The sequence below is a fragment of the Dryas octopetala genome, chromosome 8 (assembly GCF_963921425.1).
Source record: "Dryas octopetala chromosome 8, drDryOcto1.1, whole genome shotgun sequence".
Classification (NCBI taxonomy): domain Eukaryota; kingdom Viridiplantae; phylum Streptophyta; class Magnoliopsida; order Rosales; family Rosaceae; genus Dryas; species Dryas octopetala.
Window position 1 is genome coordinate 12,550,410 of NC_141373.1, and position 20,293 is coordinate 12,570,702.

Below are 20,293 nucleotides of genomic sequence, written 5' to 3' on the forward strand. Positions count from 1 at the left end.
GTCCTCATGTGGCTCCGCCACTGGCCCCAACTGCCGCCTCTCTCCTTCGAATCCCCAGCCCCGACCCCAACCCCTCACTTTCTCTCTTTGCCTCACTCTCTCTCCCCGCCCCTCTCCTCTCTCTCTCTATCACCAGCACCACTGAAACCCCAGCCAAATCCCAGCCCTGACCCCACATCACCACTGAAACCCAACCAACACAAACCTAACCCCACGTACCCTACCCTGCCCTGCCCAGCACCGACGCCCAACCCCACACCACCACTGAAATCCAACCCAACCCAAAGCCAGCCCCTCCCCGCCCTGCCCAGTGCCGACCCGAGCCTCATCTCTCTCTCTCTCTCTCTTTCTCTCTCTCTTTTCCAGATCGGAGGCCGGCTGGGTTCTCAGCCTTTTTCTGTTTCTTTTTTTATTTTCTTATTTAATTTATTATTATTATTTATATATTTATTAATAATAAATTAATCAAAAAAGACTAAAATACCCTTGTTTTTAACATAAGAATTAACAGAATTGGACGGAGGTGGGTAGATTGCAATTTTTTTTTTTAATTCAAGTGGCAGATTGCTTCAATCTTTTATTTAGGTGGTGACTTGCAAATCGAGGCCGGCGGGTAATTTGTTAAAAAGCCCCAACAAAGCTAATTCGAACGACCTCCATATATACAAATCGTCCTCTTATCCATACACAGTGCCTAGAAAGAATTAATATATATATTAAATAAACAATAAGAGAAAATAATGGGTAAGAATTACATACATTCATTGCTTTCCCTCAAGGACCCTGAGTAAGTTTAAAAACATTTAAATGATACCTACATAAAAGATTTGAAATAAACATATATATTTTCTAGAAATCAAGTTCACAAACAGCTGATAAAACATACCTCTAGTGTTTCATTCCGGAACGTAGGAACTAGGGCTTTTACAATCAATCAAAAAGAAATCTATAACCAGGACATGGTTTAGCAAATCCAACACTGAAACCGATAACACGATTTTATAAAAAATCATTTGAACAAACATCTTTGGAAAGAACCCCGAATTAATTCGTTTAAAAACAAAATCACATTAAGGATGCCAACCTGAAAACCAGCTCGCACAGCCGACTACCTATTCCTGGTACTCAATTCACTAACCTTTGGAACAAAATCAACAAAGAGGCTAGCTACTAGCGGCATATATAACAGCACTCGTCCAACTCCTAAATGATGACTAATATCTTGCACACGAGAATCTATTCCAACTTGGTAGTCGGCCACGTTTAAGCATGTGTCGTTCAGATGTTTACTGATCTCATCAATAATTTCCTGATAAACTCTGCTTCATGCTTAGCAATTTAAATCAGAAACAGAACTAGGCTCACTAATTCATTATGCATCTAAGAGATTAATAATTTGAAATAGTACATTATTCATTATGACTATATATAGATTTGTTAGAATAAACAATATTTGAATCAACTGCAACTTACTCATAAATTGATGCATCAAAATATCCGCATTCCATTAATTTTTTTAAATTAAACTTCTGAAAACACTCAGGAAAAATATTTATATTGGCACAGCTGTTAGAATGTAAAAGAATTGTTGACTCACATCCTATTTAATAGCTTAGGTTTTGGAAACTATTCAAACTAATAGTGGTAAACCTGCAAACTAATAGTGGAAAAAATATGTATCTGAAGATTCTAAACATACAATTATCTGTCTAGTTTTATGAGTGCAAAGAATATTTTAACTTATAGTGTTCGAGCTCATCTTTGTGGAGTTGACTTTCTGAGAATTCTACTAACCACAATAGTTTTGAATTTCTAAATGCCTTTCCAATTCCAAAGTTTCAAAAATTTTGGAATTTTCTGAAGTTTTTCAAATTTTCAAAATTCACTAGAAACAAAGCACTTGGAAGTTTTAGATCTTGGAAAAATGCCAACAAAAACACCAACAACTCATTAACAGTATACCATGGAATTATACTAAAAATAAGAAAAGCAACTTGATCATAATAATTTCCCTGATAAAATTTCCTTTGTACAAGCAAGTTAGATCCAACTTGGTTATTTAGATCTTGTTGAATCTGAGACCTTCAAATTTCATTAAAATATTTTGCTGAATATCTGAAAAGACACGTACAAATTAATTATCTTAGTTTAGTTTCATGAGTATTATAAAGAAGATATTAACATTTGTTGTTCTAATTCTAATTCCAAAATTTTGAATTTCTAAATCCAAGGGAAAGTGTAATAGAAAGCAGTAAATTAAATAAGGAGATATCATAATTCGAGGACATTAGTAATATTTACCCATCCATAGTAGTTTTAAGATCCCAGCCAGACAAATCTGCAGCTTCAGTAAGAGCAGCTCTCCACCTCTTTACCATATCTTTATGTTTTTTCAAATGCCTCTGCAAAACAACCACTCTGTTTTCTTACATGTGAAGGATCAACATCATAGAAAGTTGGCAAAACCACTTGGTCCAGTTATCTTTTACACTCCATGATCTTGACCAACTCCTCAAGACACCAACTAGAATCCCCATACCTCTTTGAGAACACGATGATGGAGATCCTGGACCCTTGGATTGCCTGCACCAGTTCGGATGTCACTACAAGAAAAACCTTCATATATATCAGTGATAAACCGATATCTATTTAGGTTTCCAACCGATATAATGCGTGCCGATATCTATTCTCCCATATTACATATCGGTTATTCACTGATGTCTATATTATATTAGATATCGTATTTGTTTGATAATCCGATATGATATACCATCATTGTTATCAGATATTAATGATTTCTGATATCTTAAAAACTACATTCCGATATGTAAGATACTTATGATATCGTCTTGGTACTTAAAATCAGATATAAAATAAGTATAGCATATCGGTTTTGTAATTAAAATTGGATATAAATGGTGTATCACATATCGGTTTGGTACTTAAAATCTGATATAAAAGGTGTATAACATATCGGTTTTATACTAAAAATCTGATATAAAAGGTGTATAACATATCGGTTTGGTACTTAAAATCTGATATAAAAGGTGTATAACATATCGATTTTATACTAAAAATCTGATATAAAAGGTGTATAACATATTGATTTGGTACTTAAAATCTGATATAAAAGTATGCTTTAGATATCGGTTTTTTGTTTTTTAAATGATGTTTAAACTTCATTCCTTATCGTTGCATTTTTACATAATCTGATATGCAATAGGCTTCTGATATTGATAAAAATTAATTGGTAAATATGCATCCACGCAAATTACTAAGCTTCTAAAGTAATCCAACTTAAATTCTTCCATTCATAAAAATGAATCCAACATCCAAACTCAGTAATGAAGTTAACAAAATAAGATTACAAATCCATATAAAAATATGGATAGCCCTCATCATGTATACCCCAAAATCACTATCCTATCTCCATAACCTTCACAAAATCCATCTCCAGCTAGCTAGATCCTAATTAAACACATGCCAACATGTACAAAAATAATGAAGGCATGACAGTGCAATTCAGCTAGGCCTAAATTCTGCCTATACAAAAGATTTGAATGTGAACTAGCTAGTATAGTTAGAAACTCGGTTTCTATGAAATCTGACAACTACACATCTTTGTTCCGATCAGCAACCTGTTAGTCACATAAAAGCATGTATTAGAGCATAGCATCGCCTCATAGGTTTGAATCTTCAAACATAGTGGCGTGTGTTAATTCTTACCATGAATCAAATGGTGTTACTGGTGAATTAACATATACCAAATATAATCTGCTAAAACTATCATCATCTCAAGCTAAGAAAATAGCATGGAATAAGAATAGATTCCTTACATGGTGTAGGTTGAGCAGCTTTTCATTTGTCAGTTTCTCTAGAGACAATGCAAGCTCCATTGCTAAATCAAAAAATAAGAAGAGTTTGAGCTCACTAATAACAATTATACATAGCATGTTAGTCCTTGAATGGTCCAATGACAGAAAAATCATCACCACAAAACTCAAATATTTATCTATATTTCGTTCTGTCATTTTTCTTTATCTATATTTCAGCACAGATTTAATGACATATTTCTCATTTTTTCACTGTTAAGTAGGTATCCAAATTTCTTCAAACCTCAAATATACTGTGCCGTGAATAACTAAACACGATTTCATGCAAGCACATCACTCGAGAAATAATTTATGTAAATCCTAATTGAGTAAATGATAATTTCGGGTCTAAGGGACAAAATGTTATTGTTAAAGAGTAGCTCTTATCACAAATACACAAGCGAGGGCCAATGAAACTAACCATATAAAGCATCTCCTTTCTCTGCGTGATCAAACTCAGAGAGGGGCATCAGTATAGACTGCAATTTCACTCTTCCACCACGTATATTCTGAGAGTTACCCAAAAAGAAAAAAATATACATATATATATATATATACACATATATAAGGAATTCAATTTGATAAATGAGAAACTGAATTTAAAGCCTACAGTGTACCAAAAAACACATAAAGCATTATATACTATATAAGAAATAAACCAAACACCTGGTAATAAATTGGTACTTGCACATGTCGGTTAAGGATACCAGCTTAGAAAATTCTATATGTACTTCCAAAGCTGTGGTGTGCAAGTCCATCTCAGAAGGTCTAATATGAACTTAAATTTTGCTACACGAAAATTCATTGATTTTATTCAAGCAATCTAGTACCAGTTGCAAACCTAGATTTATGATTGGATTACAAACTTTAATCATGATATCTCTGTGAAATCTAGAAACATTTTCCATTGATGAAGCTCTCATACAATGTATTCCCCTGCTTTCAAATGTAACCTGCTGACCCTACCCACTAGCATACAGAAAATGGCTCAAATATGAGCAAATATTCCACAAGTGAACCTGCCGAGAAACTAGTATGCAAAGAATAAAGGGACCAGCACTACCCCTCCTTTGTCACAACTAAGAGCTACCTTTTTGTGACACTAATCGATATAATTTAGAAACTAATACATCATAAATCTTTTGTTATCTCACCATCTCCGTAATCCTTGATGTGCATGAGGCTGGCCTTCCTTGTGTCTGCCTTGTATTATAGGATTTGCATTTGAGGCATTTATGTGCCACAATGTGGAAATTTACCTCTGATGTTTCCCCACAATCATTGCAGAGGATCCAAACCTAAATGTAACAGCAAAATAAATGTGCATTTTTACCACCGTAGTTAATTAAATATAAGTGAAAAATTTAATCACCCTTGTTGCCAAAGTCACAGAAGTTATCATGAGTGTACTTACCATCTTATTTTGATAGATTTGAGGCATGGGAGTTACAGCAACCTGAAATTGATTTGAAAGAGATTAGTAAGCTAGAAAATAAAGGTAACGATGAGGCAGTTATATGACTCAAATCATTCTTACAGTGAAAAGCTTAAATGATTGAATTGTAGATTTACCTCGTGATCAAGTTTCTCCCACACACGGGACATATCGCAGTATGATTTTGAGCAAACCGGGCATGAATACCTGCAGAGTTATGCACAATTAATATGGATTCACAACAGTCCAAGAATAAAATAAATCAAGACTACAGATTTTTTATAATTTATATCAACAATTTATATCAGATCATCCTTCTATAGTATATACATATATCTTGAATACAAACGTGCACCTTCAAATATATCAGATCATCCTTCTATAATGCGTGCACCTTCAAATATATTTCACCAACCAAAATTAGTCATAAAAATCAGTTCAAAAACCAATCTTTGTTTTCCGAAAAAAGCAAAAAAAAATTGAAAATTAGAAACGAATGAATTATGAATACCCGAATTTTCTAGATCCCAGGTCCATGGCAGACTGGTCAGTTTGATGAGAAAGGTCGTTAATGGAGATCAGGGTCTGGAAGCCGCTCTCCATTCTCCAAAGTTACCTTAATAAATCAAGATACCCAGAAACATTTAAGCTGAAACAAGCTGTAAAAAATGGCGAGAGAAGGAGGAAGAAGAAGAAGACCATTACTCCATGAGCAAGGCCTAGCTTACCTTGCAGAGCAGTAACAGAGCGCAGAGGTTGAAATGCTGATTCCCAAACGGGGCCTAAATTTGTCTAAATTCAACCAAAATTCCTAAAAATAATAGAGAAAATCAGGCTTCCGAAGGAAGAGTATAGCAAGCAAACAAGGTGAATAAAAAACACAAAAAGCAAGAGCGAGAGAGAGTACCTGAGAGAGCTCTCGGAGAACAGAGTCGGAGTTGGATAGGTGTTACACAAAAAGCTAGACGATGGATACTAGGCGATGGGTGTTGGACGATGGGTGATAGATCTCGTATCATTGGTCCCGAGGTCTCGTCGTTGCCTTCCATCAGAGAGAGAAAGTGAAACCCTAGGCGATGGGTGTTGGACGATGGGTGATAGATCTCGTATCATTGGTCCCGAGGTCTTGTCGTTGCCTTCCATCAGAGAGAGAAAGTGAAACCCTAGAATTTGGGGGTTTTGCAATTTTGGATGAGTGAATCGTGTTTAGGAGGAAGAGAAAAGAGAGATAGAGAGATCGAAGGAGAGTTTGGTCGATCTGAGTTTGGTCTCAATGAGCGAGGGTGAGAGGGAAGGACCTGAGTTTTGTCTGATGGAGTCTGAGTGAATGTGTCTGCGAGTGAAGAGTTCTCAAGCCTTTGGGAATTTTTGAGAAGCAGGATCGATGAGGTGGAGACCTCATGGATTCTGGTCTGGGGGTTCAGTGAGGGTTTGTGGTTGAGTGAGAGTGTTGAGGGATATATGGGGTATGAAGTTAGAAGGTACGTGGGAAAAAAAATAAACTTAGAGTGAACAGTAACGAGCGCCTTTTTCTTTATATTAGTTTAGGGTTTAGATATCAGTTATGACAATTAGATATCAGTTTTTTACGTAACAGTAACTTATACTCAAAACTTTAGATATCAGATTTATAACATGACGATATATAAACGTGTTTAGATATCAATTTTAAAAAACTAAAAATCTAACTGATATTAAAATTTTTTACAATATCGATTACGTTAAAACTGATATCTATGTAGTGATGTCTATTAAGGTTTTTCTTGTAGTGTGTTATATTTTTCCCTCTTCTTAGTTCTTTGTCGTCCCTGAAGACGTCGATTCCAAACTCTTTCAATGCCTTGTACAAGTGGTCCACGAAGCTTTTGCGTGTGTCTTCACCTCTGAAGCTCCAGAACACGTCGTACTTCCAAGGTTTTGAGGAGGAAGATGAGGATGATGATGAGAAGGCTTCATGGGTGTCAAATGAGCTGTACATTCCTAGTTAGTCTAAAAGAACAAAGTCAACTATGTGATTCCCCAAGATTATAGGATCATGTTTGCTCTCTTTATTTATTTGCTTCCTAGAATAGTTCCTTAAGGGCCGTATATAAATCCCTTGTATCGCTGCATATTGATATATACAAAAACATATATTTCACCCAATTTAAGATGGTATCAGAGTAGTCGATCATGACTGTCTCTTGACCTACCCTAGCACGCTTCCACAGCCGCCATACCACCATACAAACCCAGTCCAGAACTTTGCATCACCATCAATTACGTCGCACTATCACTCGCGTCGCTCACAGCCCATAAACCAGAGATCCTTCATTGAGCCGTCATCATGGTGAGTGAAGACGACTCCAACACCCTCAAGTCAGCCCAATCCTCAGGTGATGGTGAATCAAATGCAACTACGCAGATCGTTGTCGTTCAAGGAGACAATTCCAACTTCTCAACTGGAATCAAATTGGATGAACATAATTATTCTCTATGGCATCAAGTCATAGAGATGAAGATTGCTGGACGAGAAAAACATGGTCACTTGACAGGTGATATGACCCAACCTGCAGCCACAGACCCGACATACAACAAATGGCGTGCGTCGGATTGCCAAGTCAAGAGTTGGTTATTCGATGCCATGCAACCCAACCAGATGAAACGATTTATTCGTTATGACACAACCAAGCAAGTTTGGGATGCAATCAAGAAAACATATTATGACGGTTCCAATGAGGCAAAGATTTATGATCTACATAGAAGGTCATTCATGATGAAACAGAATGGAGCATCTGTTGCCAATTTCTACAGTGGGCTCACTGAGATCTTTCAAGAACTTGATCAATTATGTCCAAGCAACATGCAGAATCCAGCAAACATTGAAGCTAGGCGCAAGGAGATTGACCGTCTCTGAGTTTATATCTTTCTTGCAGGTTTGGACAATAACTTTGATCAAATTCGAGGAGAGATTTTAAGGATGGAGCCTAAACCTGAACTTGAGGCAACTTATGCATATATTAAAAGAGAGAGTAACCGACAGGGAACCATGTCTGAAGCCAGTGTCACATCTGAAGCCACAGCCTTGGTTGCCGCAAGATCCAAGCAATCTCGGCCAATCACCTAGAACACCGACTTTACACGTAACCGGCCCCCAATGAAGTGTACCAAATGTGGTTTAGAAAACCATACAATTAAGGGTTGTTATGAAATCATTGGTTATCCAGAAGGATGGGTTCACAAAGGGCGAAAGAAGGATTCGAGCAAAGCCTCATTCGCATCATCTGAGTCCTCCCAGGAGATCACATCAGGTACATCTGGCTCCAAGGCCTTGGCCACCTCAGGTACTTTCTCTTGCACAGCTTCACTTACTTGTAATAGATCATGGGTTATTGACACAGGTGCCACTGATCATATGACATCTAGTTTTATTGGGTTGCACTCTACCAAACCATCAAGCCAAACACATGTTACTAGTGCCAATGGAACTATTTCCCCAGTTCTGGGAGAAGGGTCCATATCTCTTACATTATCATTAAGTCTAGACCACGTCTTGGTTGTCCCTTCACTCGACTATGATTTGTTGTCTGTTTCTCAAATCATTGATTCTCTTAATTGTACTGTGTGTTTTTGGCCATTGTATTGTCTTTTTTCAGGATCTTCTCACCAGGGCCGTGATTGGATGTGGTACTAGGAGGAGAAAGGTGTATTATCTGGACCTGACCGAAGACTGCAATAAGAAATTGAGTCAAGCACATCATGTGAGAGGGATGAGTCTGTCAAGATGAAGAAGATTTGGTTGTGGCATAGACGATTAGGGCATGCTTCTTTTGGTTATCTGAAACAGTTATTTCCGGAGTTGTTTTCCCAGTTTGCTGAATCAGACTTTCATTGTGAAACTTGCGTTTTGGCGAAAAGTCATCGAATTTCTTATCCATTAAGATTAAATAAAAGTTCTATGTCTTTCATGCTTGTTCATTCTGATGTGTGGGGACCATCAAAAGTGTCTACCATTAGTGGTTTTAAGTGGTTTGTCACATTTATAGATGATTGCACCAGGATGACCTGGGTTTTTCCCATGAAATAGAAAAGTGAAGTCACCGCCAAATTAAAAAATTTTCATCGATTTGTTACTACTCAATTTGATAGAAAAATCACAACACTTAGGTCTGACAATGGAGGAGAGTACATCAACAATGACCTACATACTTTTTTGAGCCAGAATGGTATTGTTCATCAAACCACATGTGCCTATACACTACAACATAATGGTGTAGCAGAACGCAAGAATCGTCATCTCTTGGAAGTTGTTCGTGCCTCTTTATTTGAGGCCCATATGCCACATCAATTTTGGGGGGAGGCTCTTTGCTCTGCTGCTTACCTCATTAATCGCACACCATCCAGTACTCTTCAGTATCAAACTCCATTCCAGACATTGACCACTCTCCTCACCATGCCGTCTACACCAAATCTAGAACCACGTGTCTTTGGTTGTGTGGCCTATGTTTAGGTATATCCACACCAGCGTGGCAAGCTTGATCCGTGTGCACTACGTTGTGCCCTACTCAAACCTTGCATATTACTGCTAATGTTACTTTCCACAAGAGTGAGTTCTATTACTCAGGGGGAGAGTCTGAGCATCCCCTGCACGGGGAGGGCTCTATCTTTGCAGAAGATACTCAGAATCATATCATCCTAATTCCACAGAATGTGTCAGAGCAGCCTCAGACAATACATGAGGATGTAGTGACTACTAACTCACCAGCTGCAGTGGTGCAACAAGAGTAAGAGCCACTAGATCTGGAGACTCCAAATAATGCTTCGGAGACTCCTCCTACAGTACCATTACCACTCATCCAGTCAGGACCTGGCCATGAAGATCTTCCATAGGTAACTGAACACTCAAACTCAAACACTTACACTTTACCTGAGTCGAGTCACACAGAAAACATAGGTTATCAGTTACCCCCTCGTACAACTAGAGGGATCCCTAAACAACAGTATGACCCTGATCCTAAATCAAAGGTTAAATACCCTATTGCTACTCATGTGTCTCTACATAGGCTGTCCCCGTCATGTGCATCATTTGTATGTCAATTATCCACTGTATCTATTCCAAGTAATGTGCAGGAAGCTCTGAAAGACCCCAAGTGGACTCAAGCAATGAATGAAGAAATGAGAGCCCTCCAGAAGAATTCCACTTGGGAGATGACTACCCTTCCTAAAGGGAAGAGAACAGTGGGTTGCAGATGGATATATACAGTAAAGTTCAAGGCAGATGGCACCATTGAACGATACAAAGCAAGACTAGTGGCGAAAGGTTACACTCAGACTTATGGAATTGACTATAGGGAGACCTTTGCTCCTGTAGCCAAGATCAACACAATTCGGGTGCTTCTTTCTCTAGCAGCAAACCTGGATTGGCCATTACACCAGTTTGATGTTAAAAATGCATTCCTGCATGGAGACCTAGAAGAAGAAGTCTATATGGATCCCCCTCCAGGATGCAAGATGGGGTCCAGTCAGAGCAATATGGTGTGTCAACTGAGAAAGTCTCTTTATGGATTGAAGCAATCACCCAGAGCATGGTTTAGAAGGTTCAGCAAATCAATGAAGAATTTCGGTTACAAGCAGAGTAACTCAGATCATACTCTTTTCTTGAAACATAGGAAAGGTAAGGTCACTGCCCTTATTGTGTATATTGATGACATGGTGGTTACAGGGAATGACCCAGAAGAAAAGGCAGCATTGCAACGTTATTTAGCCAGTGAGTTTGAGATGAAAGATCTTAGTGCTCTGAAGTATTTTTTGGGTATTGAAGTGGCTCGTTCAGAACAAGGAATATTTCTATCACAACGGAAATATACCCTTGACATTTTGACTGAAACTGGAAAGTTAGCTTGCCAACCAGCAGATACTCCAATGGAGGAGAATCATAAACTTGGTGAGTATCCTGACCAGGTACCTACCAACAAAGAAAGGTATCAACGGCTTGTTGGTAAGCTAATATATCTATCACATACTAGACCTGATATAGCATATGCAATGAGTGGTGAGTCAATTCATGCATGCACCGAGTGAAGCACACATGGATGCTGTGGATAGAATTCTGAGATACTTGAAGTCAGCTCCTAGAAAAGGGTTGATGTTCTCACGCCATGGTCATCTAGATGTTGAGGGTTATACTGATGCAGACTAGGCAGTTGCTGTTACTGACAGGCGATCCACATCTGGATACTTCACCTTTGTGGGAGGCAATCTGGTCACTTGGCGGAGTAAGAAATATAAAGTAGTGTCATGATCAAGTGCTGAAGCAGAATATAGGGGTATGGCATATGGAGTATGTGAGCTACTCTGGATTAGAAACTTGTTGAGAGATTTGGGATTCAAACCCAAACACACCATGCAATTACATTGTGACAACAAGGCCGCTATCGACATTGCACATAATCCAGTGCAACATGATAGAACCAAGCATGTTGAAGTTGACAGACATTTCATCAAAGAGAAGCTCGAGGCTAAGATCATCGAGGTATCATTTGTTAAATCCGAAGATCAACTCGCAGATATTCTCACCAAAGCAGTCAAAAGCAGAATTTTTTACAGCTCACTTTGCAAGTTGGGCATGGACAACATATATGGTCCAACTTGAGGGGGAGTGTCAAATGAGCTGTACATTCCTAGTTAGTCTAAAAGAACAAAGTCAACTATGTGATTCCCCAAGATTATAGGATCATGTTTGCTCTCTGTATTTATTTGCTTTCTAGAATAGTTCCCTAAGGGCTGTATATAAATCCCTTGTATCGCTGCATATTGATATATAGAAAAACATATATTTCACCCAATTTAAGAATGGGTTCTGCTGGAGCTAGCCATTAATGGTAGCACGTCACACAGTTCTGAGATTTATTTGCAAAATGGCATTAGATGGCAATGATAATATGCTATAGCACCGTGTGTATTTTGAATCAGATCGACAAGCTATGGTAATTTTCCACACGCTTCAGACAAATTGTGCAAGACTTCCTGGTCAAAAAGTAAGTCGTCCAATCTTTCATGGTTTCATATCCCTTTATTTATCTTTTGATTCTTTTTTCTTTTCAATCATAATTTCACTTTATTTCTCTTTTATCTTTCATCTCTTTTTTTCTTTTTTTTTTGGATAGAACCGTCCTTTCAAGTCCATCAATTAGTTGCTAATCCCAAATTTACAAACCACAATTCTAGTAATTCCGACCACCTCCATTGCTTAGTTGACCACCCTAACATATTTTGGACAAATTTTTTCTATTTTATCCTTTCTTGCAAAAAATTATAAAATTACTCAGACCCATTCAGCAGCATGCCACCGAAATATACTTAGGAGTTCGGTAGCTTACGGCCGAATATAATGACAATATTCGGCAGAATATTACCGAATGCCTTTTTCATTTCCATTCAGTGGTTACTTACCGCAAAACTCCACCAATATTCGGCAATTAGGTGCCGACTAACCACAAACATTTCGACAGACAAGTGTCGAATGACCCGACGAATAAAATTAAAATTTTTTATTTTAAGGGTAAAATTAGAATTTAAAAATAGGATGGTCAACTCAACAATTTAGGGTGATCAAAATAGCCTATGCCTTCTAGTATTCTATTCTCCGCACCACATGACTCGCATATGCATTTAATTTGACGACCATTTGACAATTTTTTTTGACCTGCATTTATCTACTCTCCACATGACCTGCATATGCATTTAATTTGACGACCATTTGACAAATTTTTTTTTTAGCAATATTAAAATTATTTTGAAACCATGCACAATATATATAGTACAATTAAAACAAATTAAAACCAAAATAAATTTAAAATATGAAGCAATTTGTAACATTTGACCAAATTCTTATTATATATTTTTCCGTGAGACATGATTATATTTTCATGTCTCCAATTTGGCTTCTCATCATTTGCCATTTTGCCACATGATTATCAAATGCACAAATGGTTTGGTTGTAACATCAGTCCAAAGCATCTGATCGATCAGACTCAAGAATTCCCCTGCCATTTCTCAAATTCAAAGCTTATTGGAATTAACAATACAAAGATACAAATTCACATATCCAAATATGAAAATTAAGTGATAAATAAGAAAAGTTTTGCAACAGCTTAATTAGTTTGCAACTTTATTATAGAAGTAATTGCGTGATCAATTTATTGCAGAACATACTTTACGAATTTGACCATTAGTCGACCCTATTTTCACATCAATGTTACTCATCTTCACCATGGACCTCCCAAACTCCACATTGAAGTTGGACCCAGGTGAGCCTCTACCACCCAGAAAGCGTTGCACAAATGGTTTGGTTGTAGCGTCAGTCCAAAGCATCTGATCAGACTCAAGAATTCCTCTGCCATTTCTCAAATTTGCAAAGAAAGATGCATCAAACTTGTCACTACTACCTGTGTCTAATCCAACTCGCCTTGTACCATCGTCATTTAGTGGGCAGAGAGCTTGTAGTCGAGGAACAAACGTTGGGTCGATCACAGGGTCGGCACCATTTGGAGTGGTGAAATTGAATAGTCTGTAGTTGAAGAACTGGCAAGCTGAAGTTCCTATGGTATGTGCTCCTAGTATAGCACAAACAAATTTATGTATATATGGTTAATTAAGAGAACTAACGACAATGGTGGAGTAATTGTATTTGTATATATATAGCGACAATGGTTAATTTATGTATATATACTTGTATATATATATATATATATATAGGTAGCTCCTGCATGCATCATACTACTGTGAGAGAGATCAAGTCATATTAATTAGCTAGATCAGTAGATATTGAACGTAAAAATAGTTTTATTCACAATTATGAATAATTTTTCCTATTTTTAGAAAATTTTTTTGTAGCAAACCACAAATTGCATGTGTTGTAAGACCGGCCTTAATAAGAGTAGACAAATGAGGCAACTGCCTTGGCTCCCAAATGGTTAGGTCCACCTCCAAATTTTGTAGACCCCTTATATATTATATGATTTTTGTGATTATCTACCGATGAAAAAATAAAACCATATCAATATGCATGAAAGATCTCATTTTAATATTGATTGGCTTGAACTCTCAGAGTCTTAGGACATGTCCTGACGTGTTGCATGCGTGGGGACCCACTAATAATCTGGTAACCTGCCCAACTTTTACAGGGGTGCCCTCCAAAGAATTATATATATATAGTCAGTGACCACACCATGCCATTCTATGATTTGGTTCAAATATGAGTGCATGGGATCATATGCATGATGAATAATGTTAATTAACATGTGTATGCAACATGAACACACAAGAAAACGTGTGTGTACAAGTATACAACAATAGTTTAAGTAGCTTACCAACAAGGGTAACCAAATCTAGAGTACTGAGTCCCTTGTCCGCAAACTTTTGCTTTTGCTCATCAATTGATTCAGTAAAGCCTGGCAAATTGGCTGTGTCCGATGCCAATGAAACTATCCCATCCCTGCGTCCTGTAGGCACTGCCCAACTTGCTCCATTGGCCTACATAATATATATATATATATATATGTATATATATATGTGTACATATGTACATGATCGAATCAACTAATTTTAATTGATAAGAAATAACACAATTGCATGCATTTATTTATGGTGATTATCAAATCCCCTACGGCCTTACCTTGATCTTATACGAAAAATGTTCTTTTTATCGAATAATTTAATATACTATATTACATGATTGTAAATTTAGAAAATTATTTAAGTCGATTTTTAATTGAATTTACGATAATATTACTTACAGTCTAACAACATAACATATTTACCAGAACCACAACATCCCGTGCAGCTAGTGCAAGAATATCAGCGCAAGAGACAATCCCTGGGCATGCCTTCTCAAGCTGAGCCTTAGCATCGTCAATAACTTCAAATCCTCTCAAATTGAGGTTCGGAGGGGCAGTTTTCTCCGTGTCATCACCGTCGATGAGGATGGAAGCGTCGCAGCCACGGACAAAGCAATCGTGGAAGTGCATCCTCAGCAAGCCAGGAGCAATAGTAGGATCAGATTGGAAATGAGCCACAACTGTTGACCTGACTATGAATTCAGCCCGAGGACATGTATATGAATAGAACCCTACTCTTGTGCCTTGCCCTTGCACTTGCAGTACCGATGTGGTAACAAAGGCAACCAACATTAACAACAATAAACGTAGTTTTTGAGAGGCACTTGAACGGCCTGCAAAACCCACCATTGATTAAGAATTGAAGGAGTGAATATATGGTATGGAATTATATATGTGACTGCTATAGGAGTAGAAGCTATTGATTTCTAACTGTGGAGCTAGAGGCAATATATATATATATAGGAATTTATAGGCATGCATGATCCATCAAAGTGAAATAGGGATAAGAACTGAAAAATGTAAGATTTTGAGAAAAGATCTAAAAAATGATCAAATTTAAACACGTGATCAATTTTGTGAGTTTAGAAAATTCTAAAAGTGAGGAATGCTTGTTGCATCACTTGCATGCGGATACAGGGTGTATATGGCTGGCTCCCTCTGTGTCATATGGCACAAATACTTACTAACCAATTGTTAAGTTAATAAGAAATTAATTGTCTTTTTTACCTATGAAATCATGATGTGATTTTATAATTCAAATAATTCATTTATTAAATACCATTTTAAAGATTATTTTTACAAAAAAAATCAAACAAAATATATTATTTTTGTTTGATTGATTTTTAGTAAGAACAATTTTTATGTGACCAAAATAATGAAAAGTTTAATTATATTGTATGGAGATCGATTCCAAAAGAATAATGACCTCTTTATTAACCTAGCTACTAATTAACGTGTTAGTATTTAATTAGCGCTCTCATATTAAATAAATCTACTGTTAAAAAACTGGCTATAAAACTCAATTTAAAAAGTATGTTCTCTTCTTTGGACATTTATTGGCCGCCAACGTTTTGTTTTCTTCTTTCCCCACTGACATAATTCACACTTTTGTTTTGTATCTAACAGATAAATAATTAAATTTTATTTTTATGAGAGGTGGCTGCATCCACCCAAAAAGTTTTACAATCTAAAGTAAAAATTAATTGAAAAGTGACTTACCTTTTCATTAAAGAAGAAGTTTTGAGACAGAACATTAATAGAGCTGAGGCATCTGATTATAAAAAAAGTGTGAGAGGAGCACTCATCTTCTTGTGCAATTAATTTTCTTATTGGGACTTCCATTACAATGCAACTTGTTCATCTTGGAGGTTTCATTGCTGTCCAATACTACAATATCTTAAGATCATCTTGATGGTACATGCATAAGTCTTCTTCAACATCTCAGGTACTGTTGTCACATACACATACAAAAAAAAAAAAAAAGTAATAAAATAACTCAGCAAGTTCATGGAATGTAACACCCCAAACGTTTAGGATATACATATTTATTCTTAAGTGGGAGACTCAGAAGAATTTATTCTACTTTTCATTTTTACAAAAGGGACCCATGCTAGAATAATGGGGCTTATGGTAGAAAACTGATGCATAGTAGTTAAAAGAAAAACAACATAAAACAAAAGAGAAACAATTTTTATGTAGTGTACTGTTATTTGGACCAATTTAATCGATCATGTGGTGTACTATGTCTAATAGAAGTGGGTTAAACCTCTATTAGAGAAGAGGTGAGACCCACATAGGTAGGTTATATACTTTTATTAGAGAGATGATATATCACATAGTCAATTAAAAATTTAAAATGATTCAAATAGTTTAATTTATTCTTTTGTAGTAAAAATTCTCGCATGCATATGCAGGTCATCCACTTACATGTGGTTTGTAAGATACTATTATTGACCGTTTTATATAGAAAGCATGTCACGCCCTAAAACTCGGCGGGTATATAACACCTTGATAACACCCGCAATTATATATAACTCCCGTACCCCAAGTAATTATAACTCCAAATATTTCCAAAATAGGTTAATTAGTAAAATTGGTGGGATTCAAATAATTAAATACACAGCAAAAATATAGAAGAAAATACTTTTATAAAAAACCAACCCCAAGGTTACAGTCATTAAATGGTAACCTTGAACAAATACAAGACTCATAATAATTTAGAGTCACAACGAAGGAGTTCAAAACTACGACAAACAAAAGGGAAATTTCATTAAATATCTCTTTTTAATACAACAGTATCTTTTCTAACCATTCCCACCCATTTTTATCTTTTATAGTTCTTTGGTCCATTTTTGGACAAAAATTCCCTTCTCTCTCTTCCACCCACATCAACATCCTCCTCATTTGTGATCTCCACATATCACACAGCTACCCAGCTATCAACATCCTCCCCATCTCTCTACACAGCTACACAGCGAAATCCATGGCTATTCTTCTTCTTTTTCCTCCATTGCGACTCCTCCAAATCCCCATGCATGGCAACAACCATTCCAGCAAACCCCGCACACCTTACTTCCCAAGCTTTCTCCCTTCAAACCCTCCTCCTTTCCTCTAATCTCCACCTTCCATTCTCGTCCCCTCCCTTCTTTGTCGTCCGATGGGACCCGACCAGCAAAACCCACCTCAGCTACTTCGCCAACTAGGGCTGGCCCTGACTTTTGGGAGGCTTGGGGCGAAAATTTGAAATGGGCTCTTTTGAATATAATTTTAATTTTACAAAGGAAAAAATTATAAAATTTTGTAGGCCGATTTTCATCATATATAAAACAAATCACAGTTTGTACAATCTTGAACAAAAAACAATTAAAGTTGTAGAGTCTTTGCCTCTTTGGACATACAAGTTTTGAACAAAAAGTAATAAAAGTTTAGGGGCCTTTGGACTTGTCAAACAACATACCTCATCAATCCTCTCCAAATGCTTTACCAATGTAAGAACCCATGTCAAAAAAGCAGCTATGCACCCCTACAAAACAATACAACAAGGTAATCAGTACCAAAAATTCAACGAAAATGCTTTCTTCTAGCATGTTTAGAAGCAAAGTCATTAATATATTTTTCAACTTCAAGATTTTCCAACATATCCTTTTCAATACATAAGATTGCCAATCCATTTAACCTTTCCTACGACATAGATGATCTCAAGTAAGATTTTAACAATTTTAATTTTGAAAAGCTTATTTTTGCAGATGCCATAGTCACAGGAAAAGTCAATATAATTATATAAGTAATTGATACATTTGGATAACAATCTGTAGCTTTTACAAACTCTAGAATTTCAATGGTTGACTTTGTTTCAGCTGGCAAAGCCACTTGTAACATTTTCAATTAAGAGAATAAATCATTTGAATCAATATCAGAAAACTCACCATGTTTGAGAGCAGCCTCGATATTAATAGATTTTTTTTTTTTTCAATTTATCATCATCTAAAGAAGTTAACTTTTTTGAATCAAACAAGAACCCAAAAATACTGTTATACATTTTCAATTGGTAAATCTATTCTTCAATGAATCAATTGCAATATCCAAAACAACAAGAAAGTAGTTAACTCTAAAAGATTCTTCTTCTGTTTGTGTTGCCTCATCATTGTCATTTTTATCAAATTGTTTTTTTTACGAATTTGACGTTTTTTAGGAAATATAGGATTAATTCTCATATCAAAGGCAATACTTTTGGCAGAAATTATGGCAAATATATATAAACCCATTCTCACTATATTTTTCAAAAAAACAAATCAGCCCATTCAATTGTTCTATGGCAGCATCAATTCACATATCTTTTGATTGCAACTTTTTACTAACCATGTTAATGCTAAACAAAATATCATGCCAAATAGTCATACTTAATAAAAACTCAAAACTTTCAAGATTATTTGCTAAACTTTCAACTTCACTCTTTGTCTTGGTATCATCACTAGATTCATGTAATTCTAACAAAGCTTCTCTTATTTTGGGAGCTTGATATCTTATGGCTTTAACACTATTAATTCGACTTTCCCAACGGGTTGTGGACAATGTCTTTAGAGTTAAGGCATGTATATTTGCTTATAAAATTTTTCATCTTTTAGTAGAGCTAGAAAACAAGGAATATATATGTTGAACTACTCCAAAACAAGAAACAGCTTTAACACAAGAGTATGCCATATCACTAAGAGTTAGGTTAAGACTATGACAAGCACATGAAATATAGAACACTCTAGGATTTATTTCAATTAATATTAGGATCAAGACTATGACAAGCACATGGAATATTGAACCCCTTGGTGTTTTCCTTTCATATTAGACCCATTATCATAACCTTGTCCTCTCACATCATCAATATCAAGATCAAGAGATTTAAGTACAACTTGCAATTCATTAAACAGCCCCAATCCAGATGTATCATCCATGTTTAAAAACTCTAAAAAGTACTTTTCAACTTTTATTGGACTACTTGACATGTCTATACACCGTACTAATAAAGTCATTTGTTCTTGGTGGCTCACATCTGGAGTACAATCAAGAATCACTGAAAAATATTTTGCATCTTTGATTTTTTTTTATAAGTACACTTTTGATGTTAGAGGCTAACACATCAGTCAACTCAATCTGAATTTTATGACCAAGATAGTGATAATGAATCTCATTATTCAAAATGCGTCGAATATGATATTTCATTATTAAATCAAACTCTGCAATCATTTCAATCAAACCCAAAAATTACTATTATTATCTTGGTATATTTTCTCATTGGTTCCACAAAAAGCCAGATTATGTTTAGCAAGACATTTCACATCAGCAATTATTCTTGCTAAAACTTGTTTCCATCGTTCTTTCTCTTCTTTAATTTGCTTCTATATTTCTTTATTAATTGTTTCATTCTTGTCCTATCTGATTCGCATTTCATTCCAAGTATTCATGTTAGTGATCGATATGCTCAATACTATTCTCATGTTGTTTAAGCCTCTCACTAAGATGTTTCCAATCTCTATATCCTTCATTTGCCAAAAAAATTTTGTTGTTCACTGATTTAAACAACTTGCAACAAAAACAATATACTTTGTCCAAATGCT

At 36.1% G+C, this 20,293-nt stretch overlaps 1 protein-coding gene, 2 long non-coding RNA genes and 1 pseudogene across 5 annotated transcripts; all 4 read right to left on the reverse strand.

Moving 5' to 3' along the window:
* Positions 1-2,198: 2,198 nt before the first annotated feature.
* LOC147277316 (toll/interleukin-1 receptor-like protein pseudogene) lies at positions 2,199-7,285 on the reverse strand (annotated as a pseudogene).
* Positions 3,445-4,430, reverse strand: LOC147277317 (uncharacterized). The gene is made up of 3 exons (XR_015123952.1): positions 4,294-4,430; positions 3,837-3,898; positions 3,445-3,638 (listed from the first exon to the last, which is right to left on the reverse strand). It is a non-coding gene; the product is annotated as an uncharacterized LOC147277317 (long non-coding RNA).
* Positions 4,752-5,634, reverse strand: LOC147277318 (uncharacterized). The gene is made up of 3 exons (XR_015123953.1): positions 5,445-5,634; positions 5,287-5,328; positions 4,752-5,170 (listed from the first exon to the last, which is right to left on the reverse strand). It is a non-coding gene; the product is annotated as an uncharacterized LOC147277318 (long non-coding RNA).
* Positions 7,286-13,479: 6,194 nt separating the features above from the next.
* LOC147277319 (peroxidase N1-like) lies at positions 13,480-18,598 on the reverse strand. Of its 3 annotated transcripts, none has more exons than XM_086253143.1 (4): positions 18,580-18,598; positions 15,108-15,445; positions 14,658-14,820; positions 13,480-13,901 (listed from the first exon to the last, which is right to left on the reverse strand). In XM_086253143.1, exons 1-4 carry the CDS (start codon positions 18,584-18,586, stop codon positions 13,480-13,482), a joined length of 930 nt encoding a protein of 309 aa, XP_086109269.1. In that variant the 5' UTR covers positions 18,587-18,598. The 3 variants fall into 3 exon arrangements, with proteins under 3 accessions (XP_086109269.1, XP_086109268.1, XP_086109267.1); XM_086253142.1 differs by lacking the exon at positions 18,580-18,598 and adding an exon at positions 18,217-18,262 and having other exon boundaries at positions 15,108-15,439; XM_086253141.1 differs by lacking the exon at positions 18,580-18,598 and having other exon boundaries at positions 15,108-15,476.
* Between the last annotated feature and the right edge of the window lie 1,695 nt (positions 18,599-20,293).

Excerpts from the sequence above, each read along its gene's own strand:
- LOC147277319 (XM_086253141.1), bottom strand. The coding sequence starts at position 15,476 with ATGTTGGTTGCCTTTGTTACCACATCGGTACTGCAAGTGCAAGGGCAA. Across the intron at positions 14,821-15,107 it reads CACGGGATGTTGTGGTTCTG|GCCAATGGAGCAAGTTGGGC; the intron begins GTAAATATGTTA and ends TATATTATGTAG. Across the intron at positions 13,902-14,657 it reads AGATTTGGTTACCCTTGTTG|GAGCACATACCATAGGAACT; the intron begins GTAAGCTACTTA and ends GTGCTATACTAG.